Source organism: Bos grunniens, chromosome 10 (assembly GCF_055505025.1).
Source record: "Bos grunniens cultivar Pamir isolate PY7600 chromosome 10, Bosgru_T2T1.0, whole genome shotgun sequence".
NCBI classification, from domain to species: domain Eukaryota; kingdom Metazoa; phylum Chordata; class Mammalia; order Artiodactyla; family Bovidae; genus Bos; species Bos grunniens.
The window spans coordinates 91,254,254-91,270,880 of record NC_141174.1 but is presented as its reverse complement, the minus strand read 5'-3'; the positions used below and the strand labels follow the sequence as shown (position 1 = coordinate 91,270,880).

Below are 16,627 nucleotides of genomic sequence, written 5' to 3'. Positions count from 1 at the left end.
ATTCCTGTTCTCCCCTTCTGAACAGAGGTTTTATTTCTAATGCTGAGGGTGTGACTCCTTCTGGTCTCTGCTTTATATGGGGAGGGTGTCTTCCTAGTAGTCTCTTCACCCTAGGAGGGCCTTGGGCTTTTTTTTTTTTTTAATCCCTTCAACCTGTGAAGCTGATAAAACAGAAGTTTAATATCCCAAAGTTTATCAGCTGTTCTCAGTGTAAAAGCTGACTCCAGTGCTCATCGACCTTTCAGGATTCTGGCTCTCAGTTTATATTTGGCCTCTAGGAATTACTTTATTACAGTGCAGTAGTTTATCTAATTTAAAAAAATATTTTCTAACCTGAAATGTTAATGTGTTTATTGATACAGGGAGGTTATTCTGGGCATCTTCTTCTATTAGACTACCAGAAACAGAAGTCTTCTGGTGACAACATTTCTTTTTTTTTTGGGTGCATCGAATCTTAGTCGTGGCGCATGAGGTCTTTTTGTTGTGGTGTGTGGCTCTCCTCTAGTTGACACATGGGGTCAACAGTTGCAGTGTGCAGGACAACAACTTTTTAAACAAAAGTTCAATCACAGCTATATTTCTTCTAATTCTTATAGCGATTTAAATAGCAGTTATAACCACAAGCAAGTTTCAAAAAATATTTCATATCATATCATTATTAAAAAGCCCTTGGCCTTAATACATAAATCCAGTATATTTACCTTTCAGCTACCCAGGTGAAAATATAGTTGTCTCAGAAAGTACCCTATCGAGCCAGTCTTTTCTCCTGATTTATGAAGGTCATTTACTCAAGTCATTGTTAAGTCATAATCAACCTTATGTACCATAAATGTACACAGGGACTTCGCTGGCGGTCCAGTGGTTAAGACTTCACCACTGCAGGGTGTGTGGGTGTGATCCCTGGTTGGGGAGTTAAGTAAGATGCCACATGCCTCGTGGCCAAAAAACAAAAACATAATATAGAAGCAATACTGTAATAAATTCAACAAAGACTTTTAAAAATATATAGACATAAAGAGAGGCTAGGTCATGAAAGAACACCTTCTCAGTGTCATAAATTCCTTTCATAACCACAGTGGAAATAGCCCTGTTGACGCGTGTGATCCATCCCTTTTTTCATGCTTCATTTATTTGCCTGTAGGATCAGACTACAAAGTCCACCTCTCTCCCATTTTCTTTTTTACTATAGTGGACTTGGGCTGCTCTGGACCAAGCCACTCTATAAAGATGTCATGCTTCTCTCAACACAAGGCTCCATTTAAGAACAGGGCAAACCTTTACCCTAGATAGCTGAGTAGGTTAGCATCAAGTTCCTCAGTTAGATGAACACCAGCCTCAACTGAATGGAATACTTATTAAAGAAAAATAAAGACATAAAGGAAAAGTAAACATCTACTCGGCAATGAGCAAATCTCAGAATCCGAACATTCCACAATGTCCCACAGTCCCTGATTAAGACTGAAAAATAATTTCCAAGAGTCAATTACTAGTGTTGATGGAGGATATTTTTATCCAGGGCTTTCCTTAGACTTTACAACCCCCAAACCCTCTGATTTTCTGATCTCTATGTTGGCCAACATATCTAGCTATACCTGCACACACACAGAGTTACCCAGGAAACAAACAGAAGTTAGATTACAGTGTTTCATATATAACAATAGCACAGCCTCTCCCCTTCATTTTGATTTCAGTTTTTGCCCAAGGTAAGAAAGGCAGCAAAAGCATTACTTTTATTTGAAGTCAGAGTAATTATAATAAAATTTCCTGTAAGTCCTGCCGTCCTTCCCTTCTTTTTACAAGAGGGTTGGGTACTGTCTCTAAGAGAATATGCTCCACTTGTTTAAAGATTGTCAAGGCAACCTGCTGCCTTCCCCTTTCCTCCCATTTAGGCTCTTGTTAATAATAGATTAACAAACTCAATTCAAAATGGAAATACCTGAACCTCATCCCCGCAAAAATGAAAGTAATAATGAAACAACTTTGTGCCAGGCACTAGGTTACATGTGTTGATTTATCCTCTCACCTAAAAGTGCTGTTGGCATCTACGATCACGGTACCACGGGTGCCATTAACACCTCCATCTTACGAATGACACTTCCGTCTAAGGAACAGGGCCATTAGATGCCTTTCTGAGGGCACGCAGTATGGAGTCAGGATCAAAGCCAATATGGCCACGGAGATGGTACATTCCCAACCAGGACACTATCCCCTGCTAATTTTCACCAGCCCTTCTCAGAAACGTTTCCAATTCACACATCCTCGGAGTCAGCTTCAGATCCCTGAAGTTAGAGCCTCAACCTTGGAATAAACCAAGGAATACACCTTCCTGGAGCTGGTTCTCATACAACTCACAAGGTAGGTGTCATGCCCACTTCCCAGCAAGGAAACAGAGACCCTACCCTCACCCACAGCAAAAGCTTAAGGAACTTCCCCAAGGCCACACCTAGGAAGTGATGAGCGGGATTTCAAACTCAGGCATGGCTCCACGTGCCACGGCTCTGGATCAAACATGGCTATCCTTCACAGCCAGTACGGTCTTAAACGGTAGAGAAAGAAAAAGCAAATACTGGGAAACTGAGGTTTGGGTTTTACATAGTATATTAGAGGAAATAAATTAACAAGAAGAAATTCATTAGCCTATCCAGGAAGCAGGGGTTTCTGCACAGATTCTCTGAGGAAGGGTGGCAAAGCAGAAGGGTGCTGGGCCCGAGTCATAGACCTGAGTTTGAGTTCTAGCCCCGTCATTCCCTTGGGTAGGTTGTTCAACCTCCCTGACCTTAGGTCTAGTCTATATAGTGGGAATTATAACCATCTTATTTATTTCACTTCAGTCTCATGAAGACTGAAAGTCGCTCAGCTGTGTCTGACTCTTTGCAGCCCCACAGACTGTAACCTGCCAGGCTTCTCTTTCCATAGGATTTCCCAGGCAAGAATACTAGAGTGGGTGGCCCTTCCCTTCCCTTCTCTAGGGAAGCTTCCCATCCTAGGGATCAAACCTGGGTCTCCTGTCTTGAAGGCAGATTCTTTCCCGTCTGAGCCACCAGTTGTGAAAATTAAATGAGATCAAATATGACAGAGCTCTGTATCCAAATGAGATCAAGTTGATTACTATTATTATTATGTGAATTAGTAAGACTCTTCTACAGAAAAGAGAAAAAGATGTATGTGTGTACTTATACATATATAAGAATATATATGCATGCATGAATATGCATATAAGTACATATGTACAAGTAAGTTGTGTTGTACAAATGAAGATGAAAAAATTAGTCATAATGTCACAGAAAAAACCCTGTTCAAGTGTGCTGGGGAAAGCCTGCAGGCCTTGATTTTAGTTGCTTGTGCTGTGCTGTGCTCCATCGCTCAATGTCTGACTCTTTGCAACCCCATGGACTGTAGCCTGCCAGGCTCCTCTGTCCATGGGATTTTCCAGGCAAGAATACTGGAGTGGGTTGCCATTTCCCCCTTCAGGGGCCCTTCCCCACCCAGGAACTGAACCTATGTCTCCTACATTGGCAGGCATATTCTTTACCACTGAGCTACCAGGGAAGCCCCTATCAAATCTGCAGATAGTGTTGAAAGATTGCTGCTGTGACCAAGATAAGAGGGACAGTAGTCCTCAAAGGACTAACACCAAGGTCCTTGCTCCCACAGGTGACTTCAGGGAGCTGCACTGTAACAGCGAGTTCCACCCAGAGGGCACCGGAAAAGGAGCTCTTACATTCTCAGGAGAGAGAGAGTGTGTGTGTTGGGGGTGGGGGGGGTGTATAATAAGAAAAATGAAGATATCAAATGGAGCATGAGGCTCTTTGACAGATCCTTTAAAAGGAACCAGCACTCAACACCTCTAGACACAACGAGCTTGTTCCTGAGAGACCTCAGGCTGCCCCCTCACCTTTCCTGCCCTCTTCACTCTCCTTCTTCCCGCGAGTCCTCTGCTACTTTTGCTCACTTCTGGTTTTTCTGCTGAAGCTTGTCCTTTATTGGATTTATCATGTCTACTTTCCTTCCCCACTGGTTGGTTTTTAAACACAGCAGCCAAAATCATCAACATCAGTAGCAATTACATCCATACTCAAGATTACTTTTGTGAAGGGACTTGCCAGAACTCCAGAAAGCGATCTCTTTCTGAGGATTATGCAAGTCAGAATCTCATGTTTAACTGACATGTGTGATGAAATACATACTATCTACCAATGAAATTTAATGCTCAAGTGGCATAATAAAATGTGTTTGCAGTGCAGACTTCCCTGGATCCATAAAAGGAAGGAGATTTTCTTTAGATTTTTAAGTCAGTGACCAAGTCCCTTAGAAAATGTCAAAACTCCCCTTAGCTTGTCAACCCTACAGAAACAGGTGGTAAGCCAGATCTAGCCTGTGGGCCACAGTTCGCCAATCCCTGATGTAGAACTCTTTATATATTGAGTATACTTCACAGTAAACCCATTGAGACTGAAGTCCTTTGTCTCTTTTTGCCCATCCTCTTTCCCCTAAGCTCATTATTTTCCCCACCTCCTCCCTCCTATTCTGATTTACCAGTTTATCATTTCTCTTCCAGCTTCACCGATGTGAACTATGACCCTCAAAAGAGAATAAGGATCATTTGCCACTTGCAGGTGTACCCAGCCTCGCAGGGGGCACTAATAGAGTGGGAGACACAGAGCCTGTGGTGACCACGTTGGCCTGATCAGTAACCCACCATCCCTCGTTCTTCCTTCCTGGTCAAGCCCATTCCCACAGTGGAGGCTGAAAATACCAGTTGCCCCTTTCCTATCCTTCCTGGCAGATAAGACACAGGTATGTCTGTGGCCCACTCCTGAATAATAAGGCTTGAGGGGAAAGAGGCCTGTGTGGGTGCTTCGGGGAAGGGCATTCCTCACTGGAAAGAGCAAGGGTGGAGACTGAGAGAGACAAGAACAGAAGACTCACTCTCCCCTTGCTTCCTGCTTTTGGATGATGCCACGTGAAGACATGACATTTGGAGCTGCAGTAACCAGTAGGGAAGTTCAAGAGCTGATGCAGAGGCATAACAGTGTTAATCCTCGGAACCACCCGTACAGTTCCCCGCCTCTGGACTTCATGGTTCATAGGAGGTTATGAACCCCTGTGTTAACACAGACAGCCTTCATTCTTGCGAAGCTTCTGTTGTGACACAGAAAATGAAAAACTGTTATAAGAAAACAGGAAATGCCAAATTTAACAGGCCACCACATGATACTAGTTATACTCTTAATGTCTCCCGATTAAGAACAACCACAGAACAAGCCCCTCCCTGGCAGCTCTGTCCCATTTACGTCAAAACGTGTTCCTATTTCTCCTAATAATGACTGCTCTATCTCCACCTTCTGTGTCACAGGCAGGCCTCTTGGAAGTTATCTTACTTTTATCATTACCCTTATTCTCTACTTCCTTTTCAGTCATCCTCACTCCTCAAATGGTAGAACACTGGTTTTCCTTCACCCACACTATTCCATCAAATGCTTTCAACAAGAGTTGTCAATGACTTCCATGTTGATAAACCCAAGCACAGTTTTCAGTTCTTATCTTGCTTGACCTCTCCAAGGTATTTATACTCTTCACCATGCCTCCCTGACACCACGTTTCCCCAATTTCCTTCTACATCTTCCTGTCTTTTTCACCGCCTTCTCCTTCTCTACTGGTTCCGAACATTAATGTTCCTCAGTGTTCTTTCCTCATCTTACACATGCTTCTTCATCTTAGGCAATCATCTACAGCTTTAATTGCTGCCTAAAAATTGATGCCCATACCTGTCAACCATTCCCCTAAGTTACAAACCCATGAAAATAAGTGTCTGATGGATACTGAATGTCTTACTGCTGCTGCTGCTGCTAAGTCGCGTCAGTAGTGTCCGACTCTGTGTGACCCCATAGACGGCAGCCCAACCAAGTCCTCTGTCCCTGGGATTCTCCAGGCAAGAATACTGGAGTGGGGTGCCATTGCCTTCTCCGACTGAATGTCTTAAAGGTGCCTTAACCTCAACATAACCAAGCCAAACCATCATCTACGCCTCCTGCCTCAGCGAATGGCACTACAGTCTGCCAAGTGGTCCAGGTCAGAGCCTCAGACATCACTTTGACATCTCTCTCCGTGGTCTTGCTTATAACATGGATCCCCTCTGCTTGCAACATTCTTCCCTTATTTTATGACATGGGAATGCCTCTTCATCCTTCAAAACCCCAATGAAAAGTCAGCCCCTAGAAATCTTTTCTAGTTCTAACTGTAAGTTGCTTTATGCTCAGCCTTTCCTTATTTCTTAGGTTACATGTCTGTTATAGCCTTCATTATATTCTTTATATCATCTGTACATCTGGGGAGACTATGAGCTGGAGAACAAAAACTGTATTTCATTTATATTTGTATGGCCGTTGTCTAACACAGTGTTGGGCACATTCAAGAAAACTATCAAGAAATAGTTGTTGAGTGAAATAATGAATACGTATCATTATTTCTTGGGTAACTTAGAAAAAACTCTAAGATTTCATGATTGGTAGGCAAATATTCTTTCTAACTCAATGCTTGTCAATGATTGGATACCAACACCCACATAATTTTAGAATTTAGAGTTGGAAAAAATATATATGTATACATATGGTCCAGCTCCTTTATGAACCTGCTAGGGTGCATTTGTAACTAGCAGTGCCAATCCTCCTGTTGACAGTTTATCACTAAAATGTTAGTTCCTTTAGTAAGGTTAAACACGCCCCCAGGAATTCAAGGAATACTGTTCACTTGCTTACAAACCTTTTTGCCCACATTGATGAATTTCAATCCAAATCAAATCCTCCCTAATTCCAAACACATTCAAATGGACAGAATTCTAGCATATTTTGCGAGGTTGCTTTACGTTCTATTGTTTCATCGCATTTCATGTCTTATTTTCTCAGCAAATACATTTAGACTTCCGGCATAAGCTGGGACTTCCCTGGCACAATAATCATTTCTATCACTAGATTTGGCAGGAACCACCATTTTGACGGATTAATGTATTGTTAATGAAGCAGAGCAGTTACTTTAACAAATGCTAATTGTCAAAACTCTGGACTTCAAGTTGGACTCACAATGGCACCCCCCTCCAGTACTCTTGCCTGGAGAATCCCATGGACGCAGGAGCCTGGTAGGGTGCAGTCCATGGGGTCGCTAAGAGTCGGACATGACTGAGCAACTTCACTTTCACTTTTTACTTTCATGCATTGGAGAAGGAAATGGCAACCCACTCCAGTGTTCTTGCCTGGAGAATCCCAGGGACAGGGGAACTTGGTGGGCTGCCGTCTGTGGGGTCACACAGAGTTGGACGTTGGAAAAGACTGATGCTGGGAGGGACTGGGGGCAGGAGGAGAAGGGGACGACAGAGGATGAGATGGCTGGATGGCATCACTGACTCAATGGATGTGAGTCTGAGTGAACTCCGGGAGTTGGTGATGGACAGGGAGGCCTGGCGTGCTGCAATTCATGGGGTCGCAAAGAGTCAGACATAACTGAGTGACTGAACTGAACTGAACTGAAGTGACTTAGCAGCAGCAGCAGCAAACATAGTTATTAATAATAAATGTCCTCAGAGTTGCATTTCTGGCTATTTTTCTAAAGAAAATGTCCAAAGTATTTAGTACAGGATATTAAAGAAGCTTAGTAATGATTTTAATAGTCTACTTAGACCTTTATAGAGATTGAAAATAAACTGTTTTCTTGCTTCACTAATCTTTAGACCCTAACTGCTAAGGGTAACATATAACATATCTTTTTTGAGTTCTACAAAGTTTTTTACTTCAAATTGTACACCAGTCAAAAGCCCCTTGCTTCATTTACTGGGCCCTTATTCATGTTAACTAGTTTCCAGAGAAGCTATTTTCAAGAACCTTCCTTCGTTATCAATATTAAACTAAACAAGAGCCCAAAGTCTACATTTCCCAGAACTGCAGCATAAATGTCATCACACGTTAGAGTATAAACCATACTCCCTTCAGACCATCTTTTTTTTCAGATTTATCTATTTTTGGCTGTGCTGGGTGTTCGATGCTGTGTGCAGGCTTCTCACTGTGGTGGCTTCTCTTGTGGAGCCTGGGCTCTAGGGCACTGGCTAATTAGTTGTGGCACAAGGGTTTGGCTGCTCTGCGACATGTTGAATCTTCCTGGACCAGGGATTGAACTCCTATCCTCTGCATCGGCAGGCAGATTGCTAACCACTGGACCACCAGTGAAGACCCTCAAACCATCTTTAGAGGTTAACAATTATCTTCCATTTCTATTCCCTTCAAGAATTCAAGTGGTAAACTTGACATTATTAGTCATAACTTTATTCAAATGTCAGTGAACAAATATGTTATAAAGCTTCCATTTAGCCGTGTCAAATAACAATGTGTAATATGAGTAACTTCTCCCCCTTCTGAAGAACAGGAGCAGAAGCAAGATGAGTATCCCCATGCCCAGCTGTGAGAAGCTTTGAAAAGCTTCATGACTCATGCATGGATGCTTTCTGGGGAGAGCAGGGTGGCCCCCCAAGCTGCCTGCAGATGGCTTGTGAGAGCAGGGAAAGGAGGCTGGCTCTGGGATTGCATTACGGTTAAGGGGTGGGCCAGGACGGGGTTCCCATGCATGATCTAGGGCTTGCACAGCACCCAAGAAAGGAGCACCCAGGCTTTCTCTTCAATTTGCTCAGAGATGGAACCAAAAGGAAGGAGAATGCTGAAGTTTGATATCTGTCAGCAAACAGCAAAAATGGAGAAATAGCTCTATGTATTAGAGTCATAATATGTCATAGAGTTATGTCTAAGTCTATGATACAATAGTTGGAAATGGAAGGAAGCCTAGTATATCAGTTGCTACAAAAAGATTGTAATGTTATAAGATTGTAATGTTACATAATAAACAACCCCCAAATCTTATTAGCTATTCTGTTTGAAATCCTAAAAGATGAGGCTGTTAAAGTGCTGCACTTGGTATGTTAGCAAATTTGAAAAACTCAGGAGTGGCCACAGGACTGGAAAATGTCAGTTTTTATTCTAATCCCAAAGAAGGGCAATGCCAAAGAATGTCCAAACTACTGTATAATTGTGCTCATTTCACATGCTAGCAAGGTTATACTCAAAATCCTTCAGACTAGGCTTCAGCAGTATGTGAACTGAGCACTTCCAGATGTACAAGCTAGGTTTAGAAAAGGTAGAGGAACCAACGATCATATTTCGAACATTTGTTGGGTCATAGAGAAAGCAAGGAAATTCCAGAAAAACATTACTTCTAATTCATTGACTATTCTCAAGCCTTGACTGTGTGGATCACAGCAAACTGTGGAAAATTCTGAAAGAGATGAGAATATCAGAACTTCTTACCTGTCTCATGAGAAACCTGCATGCAGGTCAAGAAGCAACAGTTAGAATTGGACATGGAACAACAGACTGGTTCAAAACTGGGAAAGGAGTAAGACAAGGCTGTAAATTGTCACTCTGTTTATTTTACGTATAAAGTGAAAGAGGAGAGTGAAAAGTTGGCTTAAAGCTCAACATTCAGAAAACAAAGATCATGGCATCTGGTCCCATCACTTCATGGGAAATAGATGGGGAAACAGTGGAAACAGTGTCAGACTTTATTTTTTTGGGCTCCAAAATCACTGCAGATGGTGACTGCAGCCATGAAATTAAAAGACGCTTACTTCTTGGAAGAAAAGTTATGACCAACCTAGATAGCATATTGAAAAGCAGAGACATTACTTTGCCAACAAAGATCCATCTAGTCAAGGCTATGGTTTTTCCAGTGGTCATGTATGGATGTGAGAGTTGGACTGTGAAGAAGGCTGAGCACCGAAGAATTGATGCTTTTGAACTGTGGTGTTGGAGAAGACTCTTGAGAGTCCCTTGGACTGCAAGGAGATCCAACCAGTCCATTCTGAAGGAGATCAGCCCTGGGTGTTCTTTGGAAGGAATGATGCTGAAGCTGAAACTCTAGTACTTTGGCCACCTCATGTGAAGAGTTGACTCGTTGGAAAAGACTCTGATGCTGGGAGGGATTGGGGGCAGGAGGAGAAGGGGATGACAGAGGATGAGATGGCTGGATGGCATCACCGACTCGATGGATGTGAGTTTGAGTGAACTCCGGGAGATGGTGATGGACAGGGAGGCCTGGCATGCTGCAATTCATGGGGTTGCAAAGAGTCGGACACAACTGAGCGATTGAACTGAACTAAACTGAGAGTACATCATATGAAATGCCAGGCTGGATGAATCACAAGCTGGAATCAAGACTGCCTGGAGAAATATCAACAATCTCAGATATGCAGATGACACCACCCTTATGGCAGAAAGTGAAGAGGAACTAAAGAGCGTCTTGATAAGGGTTAACAAGAGTGAAAAAGCTGGCTTAAAACTCAACATTCAAAAAAGTAAGATCATGGCATCCTGTCCCATCACTTAATGGCAATAGAAGGGGGAAAAAAAACAGTGACAGATTTTATTTTCTTGGGCTCCAAAATCATTGCAGACAATGACTGTGGTCATGAAATTAAAGACGTTTGCTCCTTGGAAGGAAAGCTATGACAAACCTAGGTGGCGTATTAAGAAGCAGAGATATCTCTCTGCCGACAAAGGTCTTTATAGTCAAAGCTATGGTTTTTCCAGTAGTCATGTATAGATGTGAGAGTTGGACTATAAAGAAAACTGAGCACTGAAGAATTGATGCTTTTGAACTGTGGTGTTGGAGAAGACTCTTGAGAGTCCCTTGGACAGCAAGGAGATCAAACCAGTCAGTCCTACTATGAATATTCATTAGAAGGACTAATGCTGAAGCTCCAATACTTTGGCCACCTGATTTGAAGAGCTAACTCATTGCAAAAGACCCTAATTCTGGGAAAGATTGAAGGCAAAAGGAGAAGGGGTCGATAGAGGATGAGATGGTTGGATAGCATTACCAACTCAATGAACATGAGTTTGAGCAAACTCCAGGAGATACTGAAGGATAGGGAAGCCTAGCAACAGTCCAAGGGGTTGCAGAGAGTCAGACACAACTTAGCAACTGAACAACAACAAAATCTTAATGGCATGCCAAAAAAAAAAAAAGTTGTTGTTCTCATGGCTGGAATCAACAAGACAGCTCTGCTGATCTTGCCAGAAGGGACTAATCTGGGTAAGTCAGCTGTAAGTGGAGCTCAGCTGGCTTTGCCTAGGATGACTTGTAACTCAGCTCTGCTCCATGTCTCAACCTCCAACAATCTAGTGCGGCCACACTCTCAAGGCAAAGGCAGAAGTAGAATAGTAAGTCAGTCCAGTTACAAGTATGTTTTAAACTTCTGTTTGTAGGAGTTTTGCTACATATTTATTGGCCAAAAAAGCGACATATCTAAGCCGAGAGCTACAGCAGGAAAACAAAAGCTGTATGGAGAAAAAGAGTGAAGCATTGGGGCCATTTTTGCAATCTACAGTACAAATAGATTACTAACATATCATAACCTCTTACCCTACTTTACAGTACTAAGAGAAAGAAAGTCAGTTCAATGAGCTACTCACTATCAAGTGCCAGAACTGTCCTTGAAATTGGGACTATTAAAAAAAAATGAGATACTACTTAAGAGTTTACAGTTTGTTACTTGGAGGAAATTAAATAAATTAGCACATTATTAAGATATATTAAAAATCAGAATGGTAAGAATAACGACAGATAGTTTAATGAAGTGGCACAGAAAAGACACCGATCAACTCTCTTGCCTCCTTTACCATATATTTCACAGCCAATTTAATAGATTTTTAAGGAAATTAAATTTCCTCCTGATTTTGGCGACATAAAGAAAACACTGACTGTGATTCCCCAAAGAATAGCCTCATAAAATTGCAGTATCTTTAAAAACAAAACTAAATTGTAAGTTCTATCAGGCTAGCAGAAAATCATTTGACTCTTTTGTTGCTCAATTACACTTAGTAGTCATCCAGTTTCAACCCAAATTTACTGTGTGCCTACCTGTGCAAGCTGTTTTTTCTGGGAATCTGCTGGGATTTGGGGAGGCTTGGGAAAGAGGACTAAACAAAGATGATTTAAAAATATGGTATCTGTCTTCAAATAACTTCCAGCTTAGACCTACTTACTCTGAAGTCCATTGTATAAAACATATACAAGCAAAGCTGCTGGGCTTAAAGTAAATGTTGAGAGTCTGGAGCCCCCTCTGTCCCAGGCCACTGCTGAGGACACTGTCTGGAGACTTGAAGACTCTGCACGCGTACTCAGTCGTGTCTGATTCTTTGTGACCCCATGGACTGTCCATGAGATTTCCCAGGCAAGAATCCTGGAGTGGGTTGCCATTTCCTTCTCCAGGGGATCTTCTTGACCCAGGGATCGAACTTGCATCCCCTGCGTTGGCAGATGGATTCTTCACCACTAGGGCCACCTGGGAAGCCCGAGTCTAATCCATCTCACTGGTGTATAGTGAGAAGGCGATGGCACCCACGCCAGTGCTCTTGCCTGGCAAATCCCATGGACGGAGGAGCCTGGTGGGCTGCAGTCCATGGGATGACTAAGAGTCGGACACGACTGAGCGACTTCACTTTCACTTTTCACTTTCATGCATTGGAGAAGGAAATGGCAACCCACTCCAGTGTTCTTGCCTGGAGAATCCCAGGGACGGGGAAGCCTGGTGGGCTGCCGTCTCTGGGGTCGCACAGAGTTGGACACGACTGAAGCGACTTAACAGTAACAGTGTACAGTCACACTGCTGAAAACATGTGCCTTTGTCTCTTCAGTGCTCTCTCATATGTACACATATGGTGACCCACTCCATACAGAAACTTTGGTGTAACATGGCATTAAATGAAGCCCCAACTAGAATATGGTAGACCTTGAATATATACAATAGAAAGGAACTCTGAATATAGCTCACAAATTTCCAGGTCATTAGCTGTAAATGAAATCATAACGGGTTATTCTAGCACAGTTTGGGAATAAGATGATGAGTTAATCTTCCAGCTTGTGGCAGTTTGTGGCTTATTCTTAAACTTTGAAATGGAATTCTTTGAGACTTAAAGAAAGGGATATAAATACATTGCTGGATTTTTTCCATTAGTCAAGATTGTTTATGAGGGAAAGGTTTACCATTGTTCTGAAATATTTTTTCCTCTAGTTAATCCACATTATTTTTAGGGGGCTTTGCCCAGAAGGAAGGCTAATTCCTTATGTTCCTTTCCTCTCTTTTAGGTCCTGTTCCCATAGCTTGAAACTGTCACTTGGAATCTTTTGGGAGGGTGAAACAGAAGTGGGCAGACAAGTGTTTGGAAAATAAATTCTCCATAAAACTCTACCATCCTATAAATGGTTCTGTCTGGATGGATTCCTTGAGATGTGTTTTATTTCCATTAAAAACTCAAAAATTTTGAAACATTCACTGTTCACATCCCTAAGCCTGATGGGGAAAATATTCATCATCTGAAGTATTCAAGACAAGCTTGAAGAAATAAAAGAAACGAATTGTTCACCGGACCACCTTGGGAGGCAGAAGTTCCCGCAGAGCCCAAGACGGGTGTTAAAAGTTTGTTCAAACAATGTTCTGTTCAGAAAAGAAGAGGTGGGGGACGGACGGTGCCCAAAGCTAGCGGGTCAGTGTCATTTTCTGCTTCTTTTGCCCCTCTCTTCTCCTTCTTCGCTGTCCTGCACGTCCTCACTTTCTTACCAGCCCCCTCCTCTCTCTTCCCATTCTCCTAACTTCCTCGTCCGTCCGGGGTCGGCGACCACGCCCACCTCCCCAGAACCCAGTCGGGCGGAGGTAGGGGGGGTCCCTTCTCGTCCCCAGTGCCCACGCTCACCCCTTTCTCTCCGCCGCTCTGGCCACCCCCACACTTCCCGGCCAAAGGGGATCCTGGCCAAGGGGGCCGCCCCGGCCTCGGCCCTTCCCCGCCCCGGCCGGCCGGACCATAAAGCGCCCAGCCCTGCCTCCAGCGCACCGAGCTCCGCGGCGCCAGGACCCGAACGCCGCTCCCCGACGGCTGCCCGGACGCCGCCGCGCTCGCCTTACCTGCGCCGCCCGCGGGAAGCCCGACCGGGGGCCGCGCGCCGCCCGCACACCCAGGCGGGGCCCACGCTGCCGAGACTCCCGCGCGCCCGCGGGGAGCGCGGAGAGCCAACATGTTGGCCCCGCGCGGAGCCACCTTCCTCCTGCTGCACCTGGCCCTGCAGCCCTGGCTGGGGGCCGGCGCCCAGGCCACCCCGCAGGGTAAGTAGGTGCGAGCCGGGCTCCGGGCCACCGAGCCCGCCGTCTCGCAGCTCCGCTCGGGCGAACGGAGGGACCAGCCCCGCGCGCTGCTCCGCTCTTGGCTCCTGGGTCCCTCTGGGTTACCTCACTGTGCCTCTGGGGCCCGAGGCAAAGCGTATTGTGCTTGGAAGCGGTCATTAGAGATGAGAATTTTCGGGGATTCGATTAACCGGCGGTGAGATCAATTCCCTATACAATAGTTTGGGGGTAGGGGTGTAAAATTTATTTTCAATCTAGGCAAAGAGGTGGGGTTCACTTCCAAGCTTGTAGCGCGGCCCTAGACCTCGAACACGTCCAGTCTGGAGTACGGTGAAATCTGGATTCTGTGCCCTGCGGCTCTGTGGGCCGCCCTCCCTTCGGCGATGACACCCTAAATCTTTCGATGTTAGCCTAGTCTGAGGCCACATACCCAAGAAAGGTGCAATATTACTCTTTTACCTTGCCGCTCGCCTTTTTCTGCTCCAGCTCTGCTGGGGCTTTGGGAGTTGGCTTGATCTCTTGAATCTGGAGGTAAATTGAACAGGAAGGCTAAGAAATGGGTCTTTCTCTACAGAGGTTAAAAATTAGATAAATAATTTGAAAAGCACTTGGATAATCAATCTTCAAACCCCTTTGTGAAAAGAACCGTTGTGCAGAAAGCACTTAAGCTTAAACAGAATTTTGGGAAGACCGAAAGGAAGAAGTTATTTAACCAAGAAAAGCTCTTAGGGCTCTAATTGGCTAGCCAGTGATCGCCTTCATCTGCTTGAAATTGATGCCTGGGGTTAATTTCTTTCCGGCTAAGGAAATAAAACTTGAAGTAAAAATCGCTATTTCTAGGAAGCCAGAATCAAGATTGCTTATCCTGGTCCCTTCCCCTCCCACTGCAGTAATTACCCGTTTAAACTTTGCATTTCACCAAACAACTCACTCTGATTCCAGACCAGGCTACCAGAATTGTATTGTCAGGGGGTACTGAACTGCTTTTAGTTTGAGTTGAAATGTTTAAAACGCTGCAGTTTATTCATTGCAACCTTGCTTCTGGGAAGGTAAGAAAGGAAACTTTTTTTAAAAATTAGTATATAATTGGCATATAATGTTATATCAGTTTTAAGTGTACAACATAATGATTTGATAATTGTATACACTGCAAAACGTTCACCACAAGACTAGTTAATACCTGTCGCCACACATGGCTGCAGTTTTTTCCCTTGTGATGAGGACTCTAAGATCTACTCCCTTAGCAACTCTCAAATATGCAATACAGTACTATTAACTGTAGTCACCAGGCTGTATGTTACATCCCCACGGCTTATTTTACAACTAGAAGTTTGTACCTTTTGGCCTTCTTCATCTGTTTCACCCCCACAACCACCACTCCCACTTCTGGCAACCATTAATCTGTTCTCTGTATTCTATGAGATTCTTCTTGTTTTTAAGATTTCACATATGAGATCATACGTAATTTGTTTTTCCCATTACACTTAGCATAATGCCCATGAAGTCCATCCATGTTGTTATAAATGGCAAGATTTCATTCCTTTTTTATGATTGGATAATATTCTATCATATATGTGTGTCTACACATATATATATGTCATTTTTTATATCCATTCATCCATTGATAGACACGGGTTGTTTTCATATCTTGGCTATTATAAATAGTGCTGTGATGAATAACTCCATGTATCTTTTAGAGTTAATGGTTTCATTTTCTTTGGATAAATACCCAGGGGTGAAATTGCTGGATCATATGCAAAGAGTCAGACACGACTGAGCGACTGAACTGAACTGACTGATGGTAGTTCTAATTTTTTGAGAACCCTTCATACTGTTTTCCGTAGTGACTGCACCAACTTGCATTCCCACCAGTGATGTACAGTTCAGTTCAGTTCAGTCGCTCAGTCGTGTCCAACTCTTCATGACCCCATGAGTCACAGCACGCCAGGCCTCCCTGTCCATCACCAAGTCCCGGAGTTCACTCACACTCACATCCGTCGAGTCGGTGATGCCATCCAGCCATCTCATCCTCTGTCGTCCCCTTTTCCTCCTGCCCCCAATCCCACCCAGCATCAGGGTCTTTTCCAATGAGTCAACTCTTCACATGAGGTGGCCACAGTACTGGAGTTTCAGCTTTAGCATCAGTCCTTCCAATGAACACCCAGGACTGATCTCCTTTAGCATGGACTGGTTGGATCTCCTTGCAGTCCAAGGGACTCTCAAGAGTCTTCTCCAACACCACAGTTCAAAAGCATCAATTCTTCGGCGCTCAGCCTTCTTCACAGTCCAACTCTCACATCCATACATGACCACTGGAAAAACCATGGCCTTGTCTAGATGGACCTTTGTTGGCAAAGTAATATCTCTGCTTTTTAATATGCTATCTAGGTTGGTCATAACTTTCCTTCCAAG

General features: G+C 43.8%; 1 protein-coding gene across 2 annotated transcripts in view; it reads left to right on the top strand.

The window, feature by feature from the left end:
* The first annotated feature begins 13,929 nt into the window (after positions 1 to 13,929).
* The window catches only part of THBS4 (thrombospondin 4), a 53,843-nt gene continuing 51,145 nt past the window's right edge, over positions 13,930 to 16,627 (top strand). The window contains exon 1 of one of the 2 annotated variants that reach the window (XM_086323079.1): positions 13,930 to 14,197. In XM_086323079.1, the coding sequence (XP_086179205.1) occupies positions 14,110 to 14,197 (88 nt within the window). In that variant the 5' untranslated portion in view covers positions 13,930 to 14,109. Of the gene's footprint in view, positions 14,198 to 14,236; positions 14,412 to 16,627 lie in introns of those variants that run through there. The other variant, XM_086323080.1, reaches the window with a different exon arrangement.